Raw genomic sequence first — 16,920 nt, 5'->3', positions numbered from 1 at the left:
TAATATGGAAAGATCCTGCTGTTTTCTTGTTAAGTAAAGGTGAGTATCCCTATAAGTGAGAACCACAGGGACCAAAAGTGGACTAGTCAGTCATGGTTTTTATAAGCCTCCCTCTTCCCAACTGTACTTTTCTCCTTCAAAGGATGAAAATAAGACTGTTTATTCCTAAGCCAAAATAACTTCAAACTTCAAATGTGTCATTTTAATTTCAATTTATATTTCTTTTATACACGGGACAAAAAGGAAAGACTCCAATTTAGTGTTTTTCTTTTCAGAGGCATATAACTATCATTCATTGTTTATTGACTAATGAAAAAATGCAAATGCAACTTTCATTTTTGCCTGATACCTTACTATGCTCTGTAACAAAACATTTATCTTTGAAAATAATTTCATACATAGTCTAGAGGTAGCAAATAGTTGTCTACAGTAGTTAATTTGATATGATACAGGACAGAAGGAAATTTTAGCCAGTTTTCAAATTAACTAAAATAATATAATTATAGGAAAATAAATGTTTTGTACCTTATCACTTAGAAGAAATAAAACTGCAGCTATGTAAATTTAAGCTAAGATCTAAGATCTTAAATTTAAGCCATCCCATCAGTGATTTGCCTCATCCCTTGGGGTCCTTCCTAAAGTGTTAAATTCTGTGTCCTGAGAAAGTGTCCCCACATCAGTGAATTCTTACTTATCTAGTCTTCCATTCCAACTCCACTGATGAAGCACCTTCTATATCCAATCTTAGAAATACACCCTTATTCCTGCTGGTATATGCTAGCTAATTCTTGCTCTCTTTAGACATACTGTCTTCTACTTTCTCAAGCCTAGCAATTCCCCCAGCTGGATTCCCCAGCTGGAATTTAACCTTGGTTCTCAGCCTGGCAACCAGGAGAGAGGTGGGGGCATCTCCTGAGGGGAAACCTGTTGAGTTGTGGGGAAGGGTCTCTGCAGCTTTTTCTAACACAATGGAAGTTTTAGCTCATACTAGGGAAAGGACAGGATACTTCTGCATGCTTGGTGGGTGTAGAGGTAATACAACCAGATATCACCAAACCATATTGCAGGATCCTCTGTGTTTTTAAGCCGTGTTCTAGCATTTTTCTGCATATAAATGCCTCTAGAGTTCTGTAACTCTAACAGGTAGATTTACTGCAAGTCAGCCTTGCCTGTGCCTTCGAAACACAGAAGAAAAGGTCCCCTGTAAGCTACCAAAGAGACTCTCCAACTGTCATACTTAACCATTAACTGCTTGCTAATAGCCCTCAGTCTCTCATTTTCTTTCTGGACATTATTACAACTTAGTAATTATTCTACTGTCTTTATAAGCACTACCTCCTCCTTCCACAATGCAGTACTAAGGAAAGTTTGTTAAGGCCATTACCAAACTTTAATCCAAAATTCCCCATCAGATCAATCTCGTGTCCACCCAGGAACAGAGCTACCTTAGTGTCCAGGCTGCCATCAGTTACTGCCTACGGAAAGTATAGACTCAACGTGCAAACAGAGTGATGAATTTCAGAGTGCAGCAGCTGGGGTTGTTAGTCAGTTACACACCTTACAGCAGGAGATCTGAGAAGTGCATTCTCATAGATACCATATTGGAGTTTATACTTTTAAGAAGTTTTCCAAAGTGGCTGCACCATTTTATATTCTCATCAGCAAATCCTCAGATTATTTTGTTTATTATTTATTTCACATTTTTTCCATCGTTTTGCTTTCAACCATTTTATCTTTTATGTTATAATACTTTTATAATACTGTATAACTTGATTTTACTTTTCCAGTATGATAATCTTTTAACTGGTGAGTTTAGCCCATTTAAGTTTTTTTTTATTTTGAACTGTTTCTACTATCTTCCATTGTATTTTCCATTTGTCCTATTGTTCATGTGCTTCAGTGTGTCTTTTCTTGACTTTAAAATAGCCCCTAAATTTTTCTTGTTAAATTTGCCCCCCATCCTCTCTGCATTTCTATTACTATTTTAGCATTATACACTCTATTTCTACTCTTTTAGTGGTTAACATTGAAATTTTATATTGTTAATTACTATTTTCTGATCTTAAAAATATTAAACATTTTATTTAATACATGCATATTTATGAATATATATGAATATACACAATTTATTTATCTACCTATAGGTTTATGAAGTTCTTTTAAATTTTTAACCATTCCTTCTAGCTTCTCAGATCTTTCATCTGATATGTTTCCTTTTTCCTGAAATATGTCCCAGAGAAGTCCTTTTAATGATTTTTTTTAATGTTCTCAGTTTTTGTGTATCTGGAAGTGTGTTTATTTTGCTCTCATTCTTGAAAGAGAGTTCCACTGTATATATAGAGTGCTGATGGTTATTTTTCTCTCCATAATTTGAAGATATTTTCCCACTGTTTTCTATCTCCTGTTGTTGCTGTTGAGAGTTTGCTCTCATTCTAACTGTTCTAGTCTGCTAGCTGCTGGAATGCAGTATACCGGAAACGGAATGGCTTTTTAAAAGGGGAATTTAATAAGTTGCTAATTTACAGTTCTAAGGTCGAGAAAATGTCCCAATTACAAGTCTATAGAAATGTCCAATCAAAGGCATCCAGGGAAAGATACCTTGGTTCAAGAAAGCCGATGAAGTTCAGGGTTTCTCTCTCAAGTGAGAAGGCACATGGCGAACACAGTCAGGGCTTTTCTCTCAGCTAGAAGGGCACATGGTGAATACAGCGTCATCTGCTAGCTTTCTCTCCTGGCTTCCTGTTTCATGAAGCTCCCCGGGAGGCGTTTTCCCTCTTCATCTCCAAGGGTTGCTGGCTGGTGGACTCTCTGCTTCGTGGTGCTGCAACATTCTCTGCTCTCTCTGAATCTCTCATTCTCCAAAATGTTTCCTCTTTTATAGGACTTCAGAAACTAATCAAGACCCACCCAAATGGGTGGAGACATATCGTCCCTTAATCCAGTTTAACAACCACTCTTGACTAGATCACATCATCCAGGGAGATGATCTCATTACAGTTTCAAACATACAGTATTGAATAGAGATTATTCTACCTTTATGAAATGGGATTTATATTAAAACATGGCTTTTCTTAGGGGGCATACTTCCTTTCAAACCAGCACACTAACTGTAGTTCCTTTGTAGGTTATCTGTCTTCTCACAATAGCTTTTAAGATCTCTGTCTTTGGAGTTCTGTAGTTTTATTGCAAATAGGCATAGCTATGAATTACTTTTAATTTATCCTGCTTGATGTATATTGTTTCTCTTATGCATGCAACAAGATACGGTAAAAATTACCAGGTAGAGTTTTTGAAGAATGAAATAAAAATTTAAAAATTAATTATTGGAGTTAAATAACTTGGCACAGTTCACGAGAGAATTAGTAAACTAGAGATGCATAAGTAAGAATTACACAGAATGTTGCACAGAGAGACAGAAATAAAGATATATCACAAGTTAAAATATATATATATATATATATATATAACAAGGTAAGCAATATAGAGAACATGAAGAATTCTAAAAATTTTTAGTCAAAAAATTAATTTCTGAGAATTTCCAGAGCTGATAAAAGATGTGAATCAGTGCTGCCAGATGATAACATCACTTCTTTCACCGTGATATCCATCATTACCTCTTAGAAAGAAGAGCACATCCTACTTATTCCTCTTCCTTCAACTTTTTTCAATTTCAATGTATCATATGGTTTGCCAAATTAATTTGATTTAGGCATGTTAAATTTTGAGGTGCCTGGAAATAAGAGTTTGGAGCTCCAGAGACAAATGGATTCCAGAAATGTAGATTTGTTCACTGATAAAAGTGATTATCAGTGTCATGGGATTTAGTAAAAGGTTGTTGGCAAGATTGGAATGAGTGAGTGGAAATAGAAGAGGACCGCGAACACTAACTTTCAGGGATAGACAGAGAAAAATGAATCAGCAAAGAATCTAAGAAGATACGATCTAAAAAAATGGAAAACTGAAAGAATGGTGTCTCTAAAACCAAGGAAGAAAAGGATTTCAAAGAGTACTAGTTTATCGGGTCAAATGTAGCCAAAAGAGCACAGGAGATAAGAACTAATGAAAGAAAAATATCTTTAGATTTGATAGAAGGTGGATGATTACCATTGCCAGTGGAGTGTGAACAAATGCAAACTGACAGTACATATATTGAAAAGTAGTTTAATTTGGTAATTCTCTGACATCTTCCTCATTGTATCCTAGCTCCACTGAATATGTAATGAATCAGTAAACTTCCTGGAGCATGATACTCTTCATCTACAAAAGAAACACAATTGCCTTCTGGTTTACCATAGTTGAGAGGGATTGGGGCAAATACTGCAGAAACTAATAGAAAGATCAAGAGGAGACAGAGGTGCAGTCATAAAACAAATGGAAATTTTGCAAGTGCTTCAGGTTCTAGATCTCACAGATCCTATGTAATAATAACAAGCCTTGTTTGTTTGAATTTTAATTATTTCATTAATGAAATTTATACAATCTGTTAATAATAATTAATATCCCATAGTTCTGTTATTTGTTTCAAACCTGTTATATTTTCTACCACCATATTCTACTATGTACAATTTAGAGGACAAAAACAGCATAGTTATTTACCTGCTTGTTTCTAGAGCCATAAAAACTGACAGTTTTATATATATATAGGTAAATCTCACATTCAGACAAAATAAAGATATTTCACTCCAAAGACCTGTGCAAAGCATATGTACAGGACATGCTTTTCCCTCAAGACTCTAAACTTTCTATAAGAATTCTAAATTTAAAGTACTTGTTTTTCTCATGTATCTTAGCCTAAAATTAAACTTTCACAAAGAAAAATTCTCACAATTATACTTCAGGAAAAGACAGTATGATTGGAAAAAATACTAGAAAAGTACTTAGGGAAAAAGTGTATTTAGGAGCCATTTAGATTGTCATGTTATAACAGCCTAGAATGTATTTTTTTCAAAACTCACAAATGAGATTTTTGTAGTAATGTAAATTTGACTTCTCAACTTTTACCTAACAACATAAAAATATAAGTATGTGATTTAATTAGTGGCTCTTTTCCTGCCATATTCCCCATTATTTTCTCTTACAAAACACAATTAAGTGAAAAAATACAGGAGAAACATATTTTCTAAGGTATCTACTTACATTTCAGCAGCTTCTACACTGGATTATGTTTATCCTTGAAGGTTTCACTTAAGGCCTTCACAGGTTTTGTGCTTCAGTTCTTCCTAAGTGTAATGACAATTTCACATATGGAAGATTGCAGCAGGTTAAACTGCTGTTTTATGAAAATATTTTTCTCAGCAGAACAAGAGCTATAACATATGAATATATTAATCAGATGGCTCTCTCCTTTCACATAGTATTGTTCACAACTTACATATAACATTTCTTTTTTTCCATATAGATATCAGAGATTTGAAAAGGCTTTTCTTCTGGCTGTTGACATTGGTGCTCGTGACCTGTTTATGGTGAGTCATTCCCTGAGATGATTTTGTGCCTTACTTTCTAAGGCTGAGTAAGTTGTCAACTTTTGTGACCATTAAAAAGGATTAGTGTCATTTGCAGCCTTAGACACATGGTGGGAAAGGCATTATTCCATCTTGGCTTATACCCAATAGCCATCTAGTAGCTTTTGACTTGTTGACATTTTCCTTGCCAGAACCCGAAAGATTTTTATGTTTTCTAAAAATTTGTAATTCTTGAACTTTTCTCCTCTTACACTGTGATGTGAGAGGATGACACCTTTCTATCTAATAAGCTTTCTAATCCATTTCCTGAAGTACAGCTGCAGAAGTCAGGACATAGGACAAAACACATCCCATAGGTCAGGAATATGTGTAGTTTGCCCCGTAGACTTTAATGAGAAATAAATTATGAATGTCCTCACATATATTTTTAAAGTTACAATGGTACAAAGTGTATCCAAGAGGTTGTAAATTTCATTTATACTGTAGTCCTCCCATTTATTAGCTCCTGTGAAGTAAAATTAACCAGCTCCTTACAGATCCTGGTGCTCTATATCAGGTTCTCATTTTATAAGATCTTACACACAGTGTCACAGCAGGGTCAGATGAATAAAGGCAGGGTTCCTTTCCTGGTTTCCCAGCACATTTCTGCTACACAGTAGATTTTGTAGTTGTCAAGGAAACAGTAGAGCAAAAGCTTTTTAAAACCAAAACAAACTTCTGGAAGGCTCCTTTACCTGAATCTTTTACACAGCTGAGACATTGTTTTGTAGATTAAGTTAATCTTTGACATTTTAAATCTTAACAAAATTCATTACATTAGGTTACTTGCCCTTGAATTGAGTTTGATATTTAAATTCTAGATTTACATCATTGAATGAAATTGTGCTTTCGTTGATCATGAAAAAAATCTTTCTAGTTACTTTCAAAAGTTTGAACCTTCTATTATTTGTTTGTCATCTGTATTTTCTTATATCTAATTGACCACATTTAATCTAATTGACCACATTTAATCTAATTGCCGTTAGATTTTCTTATGTCTAAAATCTACATGTGCAGACATCACAATGTCAGGACTTTAATTATATCACTTTTTAGATTTTTCTCACCCCATTTACTTTCGCTTCTTATTCCACCTTCTCATCTCTGCTTACCCATCCCATTAAACGTTTATTTTATTTAAGTCTAAAATCCAATGTTTTTCCTATCTTAGTGGAGATAGGAGCTAAAGAGATGGGTATATGAATGTTTGGTGTCTGGCAAATTTCCTCTCTCATGATATTATATTGTTCTGTAAGTTCTAGAGGTTTGATTATTAATTAGTAATGCATAATCATCAAAGCCACCATCTAAACTTTTTTTTTCATGTCTGTTTCAGCATTTAAGCTCAGTTTAGCCAATAACAATATAAAGAAAGTCTCCTTAGTTTAAATCCCCTAGGCTGCGCAAAACAGATAACCATGAAATGGGTTCAGTTTATACAATGGGAATTTATTCATTACAAGTTTTGAGGCTGGAAAAATGTCCAAGTCAAGGCATCGTCAAGGTAATGCTTTCTTCCTGAAGACTGGCTGAAAGGCCTGAGTAAGAGGTATATGGAGACACCTTTCTGCGTAGGCAAAAAACATGAAGATATTTGTGACACATGTGAATGCTCATCAGAGGATACCTTCAGCAGAGGAAGATTTTAATAATCAAGTGGATAAGATGACCCATTCTGTGAATATCAGTCAGCCTCTTTGCCCAGCCTCTCCTGTCATTGTCCAGTGGGCTCATGAGCAAAGTGGCCATGGTGGTAGGGATGGAGATTATGCATGGGCTCATTAACATGGACTTCCACTCACTAAGGGCGATTTGGCTATACCAACTACAGAGGCCCAAGCTGCCAGCAGCCAAGACCAGCACTCAGTCCCCAATATGACACCATTCCCCAAGGTGATCAGACTGCTACCTGGTGGCAGGTTGATTACACTGGACCACTTTCATCATGGAAGGGACCGTGTTTTGTTATAACTGAAATAGACACATACTCTGGATATGGATTTGCTTTCACTACGTGCAGTGCTTCTGCCAAGATTACTATCTGTGGACTTGCAGAATGCCTTATCCACCATCATGGTATTCCATACAACATTGCTTCTTACCAATGAACCCACTTCCAGCAAATGAAGTACAAGAATGAGTACATGCTTGTGGAAGTCACTGGTCTTACCATGTTCCCCATTATCCTAAAACATCTGGGTTGATAGAAATGGTGGAACAGCTTTTTGACAACTCAATTACAGCATCAACTCAGTGACAGTTATTTTGCAGGTTTGGGACATTGTTTTCCAGGAGGCTATATAAGCTCTAAGTCAGCACCCACTTTGGGGTACTCTTTCTCCCTTGGCCAGGATTCATGGGTCCAAGAATAAAAGGGTGGAAATGGGAGTGGCACCACTCACTGGTACCCCGAGTGATCCACTAAAAATTTTTTGCTTCCTGTCCCTGCAACCTTAAACACTGTTGGTCTGTAGGTCTTAGTTCCAAAGGAGGGATGCTTCCACCAGGAGACACAACAGTGATTCCCATGAATTAGAAGTTAGGATTGTCACCTGGCAAAACTGAGAATTACTGTACTGATTGGGGTGATTGATCCTGTCAGTGGAAATACATAAGGAAATAAGAGTTTGCCCTGCATACAGGCAATCCCTTAGGGCATCTCTTACTACTGCCACACCCTGCTATTAAAGTCAATGGAAAATTGCAACAACCAAATCCAGGCAGGACTAACAATTGGGTCACCCCAGCAGGCAAAGAACCGTGGCCAGCTGAGAGGATTGCTGAGGATAAAGGGAATATAGGCTGGGTAGTAGAAGAAGGTAGTTATAAATACAAGCTATGATCATGTGACCAGTTGCAGAACTGAGAACTATGATGGTTATGAATAGTTCTTCCTTGTTTTGAGTATGTTTGTATATATACATAAAGAAAATATCTTTGTTTTCTTCCCTATCTTATTATCTTACGATGACTTAAGTTGTTGTGTTAGTTAGATTCAGTTTTCAACTTGGCCAGGTGAGCATACCTAGTTCTGTTGCTGCGGACACAAGCCAATGGTACGTGAACCTCATCTGTTGCTAATTACATCTGCAGTCGGCTAGGAGGCGTGTCTGCTGCAATGAGTGACGTTTGACTTAATTGGCTGGTGCTTAAATTAGAGAACGCAATGTAGCACAGCCTAGCAACTTGGCATTCTTCGTCTCAGCACTCACAGCTCAGCCCAGGTCTTTGGAGATGCAGAAAGAAGTCACCCCGGGGAAAGTTGTTGGAACCCAGGGGCCTGGAGAGAAGACCAGCAGAGACCATCCTGTGCCTTCCACGTAAGACAGAACCTCAGTGGAAAGTTAGCTGCCTTTCCTCTGAAGAACCAACAAAATAAATCCCCTTTTATTAAAAGCCAATCCGTCCCTGGTGTGTTGCATTCCGGAAGCTGGCAAACTAGAACAGATTTATCATACTTATGTATGACATTAGCTTCATGTCATAGTATTTAGGTCATAGAATATCAAGTTTAAGAGTGAATATTAGCCAGGGACTTGCACTCACAAACATAAGTTATGGAATAAGTACATTTTGAGTGCAATACAGTGTTAGAGAAATGTTGGAAATTAGGGAGAAAAGCCAAAATAACCCCAAGGTAAAAGTTGTAAGTTAAAGTAGGCAGTCTATTCCAGTCAGGCCCCAGGATATGTTTAAAACAGACGCCAAATTTGTAAAGCAATTTATTTAATTTTCCAAGCAGAACTTTGTAAATAACCATGTTTATGATAGGGTAGGCCACTCCAAATTAATTTATTGCTGAGTATTCTTAGGGCTGGTATTCTCTTATTTTCAGCATTTGGTATCTGTCCTTTTTATTTGCTTATTGCCAAAATGAGCCAAATATTCCCTCCTCAGCATGGAATTCCAGTCCCTTTATGGTTGTTATATTTTGAACATAGTTTCTGCACGGAGATGTGATTCCCCCAGTTGTGGCCATGACCTTTGATTAGGTAGAGATGTGACTCTACCCATTCTAGGTGTGTCTTAGTTTACTGGAATCCTTTAAAAGAGGAAACATTTTGGAGAGAGTCAGAAATGACAGAAACGACAGAGCCTAGAGAAACAACAGAAGCCTCAAAGCCGAAAGAAACTTCACAGGAGAGCTGATGCAGATGCGAACACATGCAGAATAGAGACATGGATGTTTGGAGATGCTTGGAGCCCAGCAGACATTGCCATGAGATGCTAAGCAAGCCAGAACCTGGAGAGAGCCAAGGAAACCCAGAGATAAAGGCCAGCCCCGGATAAATAAAGTGAGGAATGACTACAGGAACGGAGGCTAAAAGCAGTGGAGCCCAGGAGCAAGGAACCAACAGATGCCAGCAACATGACTACAGCTGACAGAGCTGTTTCTCATCCATTGACCTTTCTTGAGTGAAGGTAACCTCTTGTTGGTGCCTTAATGTGGACACTTGAATTTCCTTAGAACTGTGTAAACTTGTAATTTATTAAATTTCCCTTTATAAAAGCTGTCCCAGTTTGGGTAATATTGTATTTTGGTGGCTTGCAAACTAACACAGCCTGGTGAACACTTTGACTGCAGCCTCATGAGAGGTTCTACCTCAGAACCACCCAGAAATCACTCTTGAATTTCTGACCTTCAGTAACTGTGTGAGATGATAAATGCTCATTCTTTTAAGCTGCTAAATTGAGGAGTAATTTATTTTATAGCAACAAGTAATCAATATACAGAGATACTTCATCATTAAGACAGTTGGTAATAGAAATAATCTATCAATTAAACACACTACTGTTATCTACATAGTTATAAAATATATGTATATTTTTAAAACCTTCAAGGAAAAATAGAAAAATCCTGTCATAGTGCAGGATTTTTAACACACTCTTCTCAGAAAACTGTATGCCAAAAAGGAAAAAAATAGGTGAGGATATTGAGTATTTGAATAACTCAATTAAATATTTTGAATTAATGAAGATGTATTTATATTTAATAGGCAGCAAATGTACAGTTATTAATGAACTAAAAAAATGGTCACAAATAATGATATCTAAGCCATTAAAGAAATGGCAAATTCAAAAAGTTGCCACATTCTTGACTTACAGAATAGAGACCACAATCTGTGACTTATAATGCAATAGAAGTGAAAAGAAACTTGAAAAAAGATTGTCCTTCTAAAAATTAACATTATGTACCTCAAAATTTAAAAGTATGCTTCTGTATTACTCTTAAGCTAACAGTGATTTTCAAAGTGGAAATTATAAATTATTTGTAGACAATGAAAATATTAAATATCAAGATCTGTGGTTTGTAGCTAAAGCAGTAATAATCAGAAGAAACTCATAGCTTTAAATTCATTAATCAAAAAAAATTTTTTGAAAATAAATGACCTATGCTTTCATCTCAGGAGGACAGAGGGGGAAAAAATGAATGCAAAGAATGTAGAAACGAGAATTAATAAAGATGGAAGAAATGAAATAAAAATTTTAGAAGTACAATTTGTCAGTGAAATCAAAGCTAGTTTCTAGAATAAACTTGTAAGAAGGGTTTGGGATATATGATCAAGACAGAAGAAAAAGACAAAAATAACATTAGGATTGAAAAGGAGGATGTAACTACAAACACATGAAATTTGTTTTAAATAGGGATATACTGGATGGGCAACGGTGGCTCAAAAGCCAAAGTTCTCACCTGCCATGCTGGAGACCCGGGCTTGATTCCCGGTGCCTGCCCATGCAAAAAAACGAAAGAAGGATATACTGTTAATTTTATTTTTATCATGGATAAAAGAGTAGAGAAATAAAATAATGAATCATCATATGTCTATCACATAGCTTCAACAATTATTATGTGACCAACCATGCTTCATTTATACCTCTAACCACCCCACATCCTGATTGTATTATTTTGAAGCACTGTTTTATCTTACCTGTTGTTCTAGTTTGCTAGCTGCCAAATGCAATATACCAGAAACAGAATGGCTTTTAAAAGAGGGAATTTAATAAGTTGCTAGTTTACAGTTCTGAGGCCGAGAAAATGTCCCTATTAAAACAAGTCTCTAGAAATGTCCAATCTAAAGCATCCAGGGAAAGATACCTTGGTTCAGGAAGGCCGAAGAAGTTCAGGGTTTCTCTCTCAGGTGGACAGGCACATGGCAAACACAGTCAGAGTTTCTCTCTCACCTGGAAAGGCACACAATGAACACGACATCATCTGCTAGCTTCTTCTCCTGGCTTCCTGTTTCATGAAGCTCCCCAGGGGGCATTTTCCTTCTTCATCTCCAAAGGTCGCTGGCTGGTGGACTCTGCTTCTCGTGGCTATGTCGTTCTGCTCTGCTCTCTCTGAATCTCTTTCATTCTCCAGAATGTTTCCTCTTTTATAGGACTCCAGAAATTTATCAAGACCCACCCAAATGGGTGGAGACACACCTCTACCTAATCCAGTTTAATAGCCACTCTTGATTAAATCACATCTCCAGGGAGATGATCTGATTATAGTTTCAAACAAACAGTATTGAATAGGGATTATTCTGCCTTTATGAAATGGGATTTTGATTTAAATGTGGCTTTTCTAGGGGACATACATCCTTTAAGACCAGCACACCTGTAATCCTTCTGTGTTTGAAAGATGAGTTCATTTTTTTAGAGACATAACCACAGTAGTATTATCACACTCAAAAAGTTCACGATAGTTTCTTTCTTCTTTTTTTTTCTGGTTTAAGCAGCAGGAATTTATTGGCTCATGGTTTTGAATCCAAGTCCTTCTCAAGACCTTGCTTTCTCCCCAAAGACTTGCATTATGGGGCAGGCTTGTCCCAATCCTTGAAATTCCTTGGTTTGCATTTCACTTTCTTCACATGGCTATTTCCTCTCCTTTCTCCTGCTTTTCCAGTTTTAGCTTACTTCTGCTTCTGGCTCCTCCCTATGTATAAGACCTCCAGTAAGGAGGATTCACAAGTTTCTTAATGTCAAATATCCAATAAATTTCCCTGATTATCTCCTGAAATATTTATAGGAAGTTCTAAAACATAGTTTGCATCTCCAGATATAAACAAAGTCCAACATTACATTTGGTTGATGTGTCATCATATGTCTATTTTAATCTGTTTCTGCTTCCTATATTTATCCTTGCTTGTTTTGCAATTTCTCTGTTAAATAAACTAAGCCCTTTGCCCTGAAGAGTTTCCTGGATTCTGGATTGTGCTGAATGTATATCTTTGGAATGTTTACCATGTTGCTCTGCCTCCTGTATTTCCTGTAAACTGGTAGTTCATTTGTACATTTATACATTGTGTGTATATGTATGTGTATAAACAAACCAAAAACATCTGTTCACAAAGGTGTTCATAGGCATTTTTGTGTACCTATCTCTGGTGGCAAATAATGTTAGGTTTTATGTGTGGATGTTAGTCAGCTGGTTCAGGGGCTAGCCTTATCCAATCATTATAAAGTTTCCTTAAGTTCTCCATCTAATGGCTTTAACAGACATCTGTGATTACTGCCTAGATTAATTATTTTGCCAGGACTGCATATGCTGTCATTCTTTCTTCATTTGTTAGTGAGAATTCTTATTTTAAAAAAACATGTAAACTTTTCCCTCCTGTCTTTTGAAAATTGCCCTGAGGTACAGTTCCTATAGGAAAGGAAGGACAAATGTTTGATTCTTTATCAAAATTTCAAAATAATAGGTTGTTTTCTTAACGTTCTCTAAGGGTTACCGATTAGATTTTTTTATTATTATTCATTAATTTTCACATACTTAATATATTTCAATTCACCGGAGATGTTACTTTTAAAAATAATCAACTATTTTGAAGTACAATAAAATTAGCCAATTTTAAGTATACAGTTCAATGAATTTTGAAAAATGTATAGTCATGTAACCATTACCACAATGAAGTTATAGACATTTCTGTCACCCCCAGAAGTTTCCTCTTACCCACTTTGTAGTCACTCTTCCCCTACTCCCAGGAATCTACTGCTCTGCTTTTTTGCCACTATAGATCAGATTTTCTAATCTATAATTTAAATGTCTTTATAAAGTATATGATTATATATATAGTATATATATATATAAGGTATATATACTATATATATAGTCTAGATTCTTTTGTATAAGTCATATTTTTTAGTCAAATCTAAGAAATCTTTGCATAAGTATCCGAGGCTACAATTAATTTCTTTAAAAATTTTATAATTTTAGCTTTTATGTTTAGGTCTATGATGTATTTAAAGTTAATGTTTGAATGTGGAATAAGATATAGGTCAAGGTTCTTTTGTATGTGTGTGTGTATAGTTCTCTAGTTGTTCCAAAACTATCCTTTCTTCACTTAATTGCTCTTGTACTTTTTTGAAAATCAGTTGGGCATATATGTGTGATTCTGTTTCTGGAGTCTCTATTCTAATCCATTGGTATATATATGTCTATAACTAACCAGTAGTTCTTGGTGGGGGTGATTTTATGCCAAAAGGAGACTTTGGCAATGTCTGGAGATGTTTTTGGCTCTTACAACTGGGGTGTGTGTGGTGCTACTGGCATCTCATGGGTAGAGGGCAGGGATACTGCAAAACATCCTACAACACACAGAACAGCTCCCCACAACAAATAATTATCTATCCTAAAATGATAATAGTGCCAATTTTAAAAGCAGTAGTTTATATTTTCATCAGTTTCTCACAAGGTTGATTACCATACTTTATTGTAAGTCTTGAAATCAAGCAGTGTAAATTTTCAAACTTTGTCCTTTTTAGAAATTATTTAACTATTCTAGGTCCTGTGCATTTCCATTTAAATTTTAGAATCAGCTTGTCCATTTCTAAAAAAGTCTGCTGGATTTTTATTAGACTTGCATTAAATCCTTAAGTCAATTTAGGGAAAATTGACATCTTGAAAATATTGTGTTTTCCAACCCGTGGATATAGTATATTTCCCATTTCTTTATGTCTTCTTCAGTTTCTCTCAGTGTTTTGGAGCTTTCCGTGTACATATCTTGCATATATCTTGACAAACGTATCCTTAATTATTTCATGTGTTTTGATGCTATTATTATTGGCATTGTTTTCATAATTTGATTTTTTCAACTGTTTATTAACAGTATGTAATATGGTAACAATTGATTTTTTACAATTTTATTTGAAGCCTATATCCTTGCTATATTCACTAATTGTTAATAGTAACTCACTAATTGTCAATAGTAACTTTTTGATAGACTGTTTAGGGTTTTCCATATAGATAAGCAGGTAATCTTTAAATAAAGAAAGTTTACTTCATTCTTTTCAGTGTATATGCCTTATTTTCTTGCTTTATTGTAGTAGCTAGAATTACTAATATCATGTTAAATACAAGTGGTGAGAATGACGAGCTTTTCCTTGTTGCTGATCTTCAGGGAAAGCATTGTCATCATTAAGTATAATGTTAGCTCTAGTTTTTTCAAAGATCTTCTTTATCAATTTGAGGAAGGTTCCTTTTATCCTTCATTTTTGAAAGCTTTTAACATTAATGGGTGCTGAATTATCTAAAATGCATCTTCTGTATCTGTTAAAATGATCATATTGTTTTTCTCCATTGATTTAGAAATATGGTAAATTAATTATATTGATGGTTTTTTTTTTCAGATATTAAACTAATCATTCCTGGGGTAAATCCCACTTGGTAAATATATATTTTCAAAGCAGTTTTATTGGGATATATCCACACACCATACAATCCATTCAATTCTCTGATTTTCCAAAAGCCATTGATTGTACATTTTGGATGGATATATTTTTCATATGTGTTTATGTTCAGGAGCAATATGAATCTGTACTAGTTTAATGTCTATTTGATTTTGCTATTAATATGTAATACTGGTGTTGTAAAATGAATTGAATTTTCCCAAATCCTTCTCCTCACTTCTCTCTTTCTTCCCCCTGCTACTCTTCACCCTCTGTCTCTTCTTCCTCCCCCATCTTACCTCTTCCTTCCTTCCCTCCTTCCCCAGCCTCATAATTTTTTTGTGTCACAAAATACCATTCTTATTAGAATTTTTTTCACCATTTAAAAATGTAAAGACTGTTCTTTTCTCACAGGTCATACAAAAACAGTGGCCCAGTTTGGTACTCAGGTTTAGTTTGCTGACTTATTTTATTTTATTGATTTCAATCTTTATTTTTTCCTTTCTTCTACTTTTCATTTAACTTACTCTTTTATTTGGGGTCTTAAGGTGGAACCTTTCTCATAGATTTAGACCTTTATTATTAATATAAGAAGCATTGAAAACTAGAAATTTACTATATACATTGCTATAGCTGAATCTCACTAATTTTGATATGCTGTGTTTGTATTTTCATTCAATTCAAAATAATTTTCCTTGTGATTTCTTTGGCCCACAGGATATTTAAAAATATGTTGTTTAATATCCAAATATTTGGGGATTTTCCAAATAGCTTTTTCATATTGATTTCCAATTTAATTCCTCTGTAATCAAAGGATATATTCTGTATGATTTCAGTCTTATTTAATTTATTGAAACTTGTTTTATGACCTAGCATATACTCTGTCTTGATGAATGTTCCATGTGTATCTGAAAAGAACATTTATTTTGCTTTTGCTGAGTTATGTGTTCTGTAAATGATAATTAGGTCCAGTTGGTTGATAGCGTTTTACTGGCTTTCTGTTTGTTCCATCAATCATTAAGAGATGAGTGTTGAAATCTCCAGCTAAAATTGTTGATTTGGCTACTTCTATTTTCAGTTTTTCAAATATTGCTTCATTTATTTTGAAATTCTTGACCCTTTTATTATTATCAAATGCACTTTTTCCTCAGAGTATATTGTTTTGACTTTTACTTGTCTTTTGTTAGTGTGGACATGTCAGCTCTCTTTTTTTTATGTTTTTTTATTGTGAAAAATAACATAATAAAATGCCAAAAAAGCAATAAATTTCCAAGTACATTTTAACAAGTAGTTATACAACAGATTTTAAAGTTTTGGGTGCGTTATAATTCCACAATTTTTCATTTTTTCTTCTAGCTGCTCCAAGACACTGGAGACCAAAAGAAATATTGATATATTGATTTGGCAGTCATATTTATTTGTTAAATCCTATCTTGTCTATTATACTCTTCCTTCTCTTTTTTTTTTCTTTTTTTTGTGAAAAATAATGTATATATGAAAAAACAATAATTTTCAAAGTGCATTGCAACAATTAGTTGTAGAACAGATTTCAGAGTTTGGTTAGGGTTATAATTCCACAATTTTAGGTTTTTATTTCTAGCTGCTCTAAGATACTGGAGTCTAAAAGAAATATCAATATACTGATTCAGCACTCATACTCATTTGTTAAACCTGACCTTCTCTGTATGACTGCACCATCACCTTTGATCTTTCACACTCTTTAGGGGTATTTGGGCTATGCCCATTCTAACTTTTTCATGTTGGA

The 16,920-nt window shown here is 35.0% G+C and overlaps 1 protein-coding gene across 10 annotated transcripts in view; it reads left to right on the top strand.

Moving 5' to 3' along the window:
• The window catches only part of WDPCP (WD repeat containing planar cell polarity effector), a 486,016-nt gene that overhangs the window by 286,867 nt on the left and 182,229 nt on the right, over positions 1-16,920 (top strand). For all 10 annotated transcript variants that reach the window (XR_013164298.1, XM_077134369.1, XM_077134366.1 and 7 more), the window contains one exon: positions 5,399-5,462. Coding sequence is in view for 9 of the 10 variants with exons in the window: in XM_077134369.1 (XP_076990484.1) it covers positions 5,399-5,462 (64 nt within the window). In the remaining variant the exon portion in view is untranslated. The remainder of the gene's footprint in view (positions 1-5,398; positions 5,463-16,920) is intronic.

Source organism: Tamandua tetradactyla, chromosome 17 (genome assembly GCF_023851605.1).
Source record: "Tamandua tetradactyla isolate mTamTet1 chromosome 17, mTamTet1.pri, whole genome shotgun sequence".
Classification (NCBI taxonomy): Eukaryota; Metazoa; Chordata; class Mammalia; order Pilosa; family Myrmecophagidae; genus Tamandua; species Tamandua tetradactyla.
This window is presented reverse-complemented; position numbering and strand designations above follow the sequence as displayed.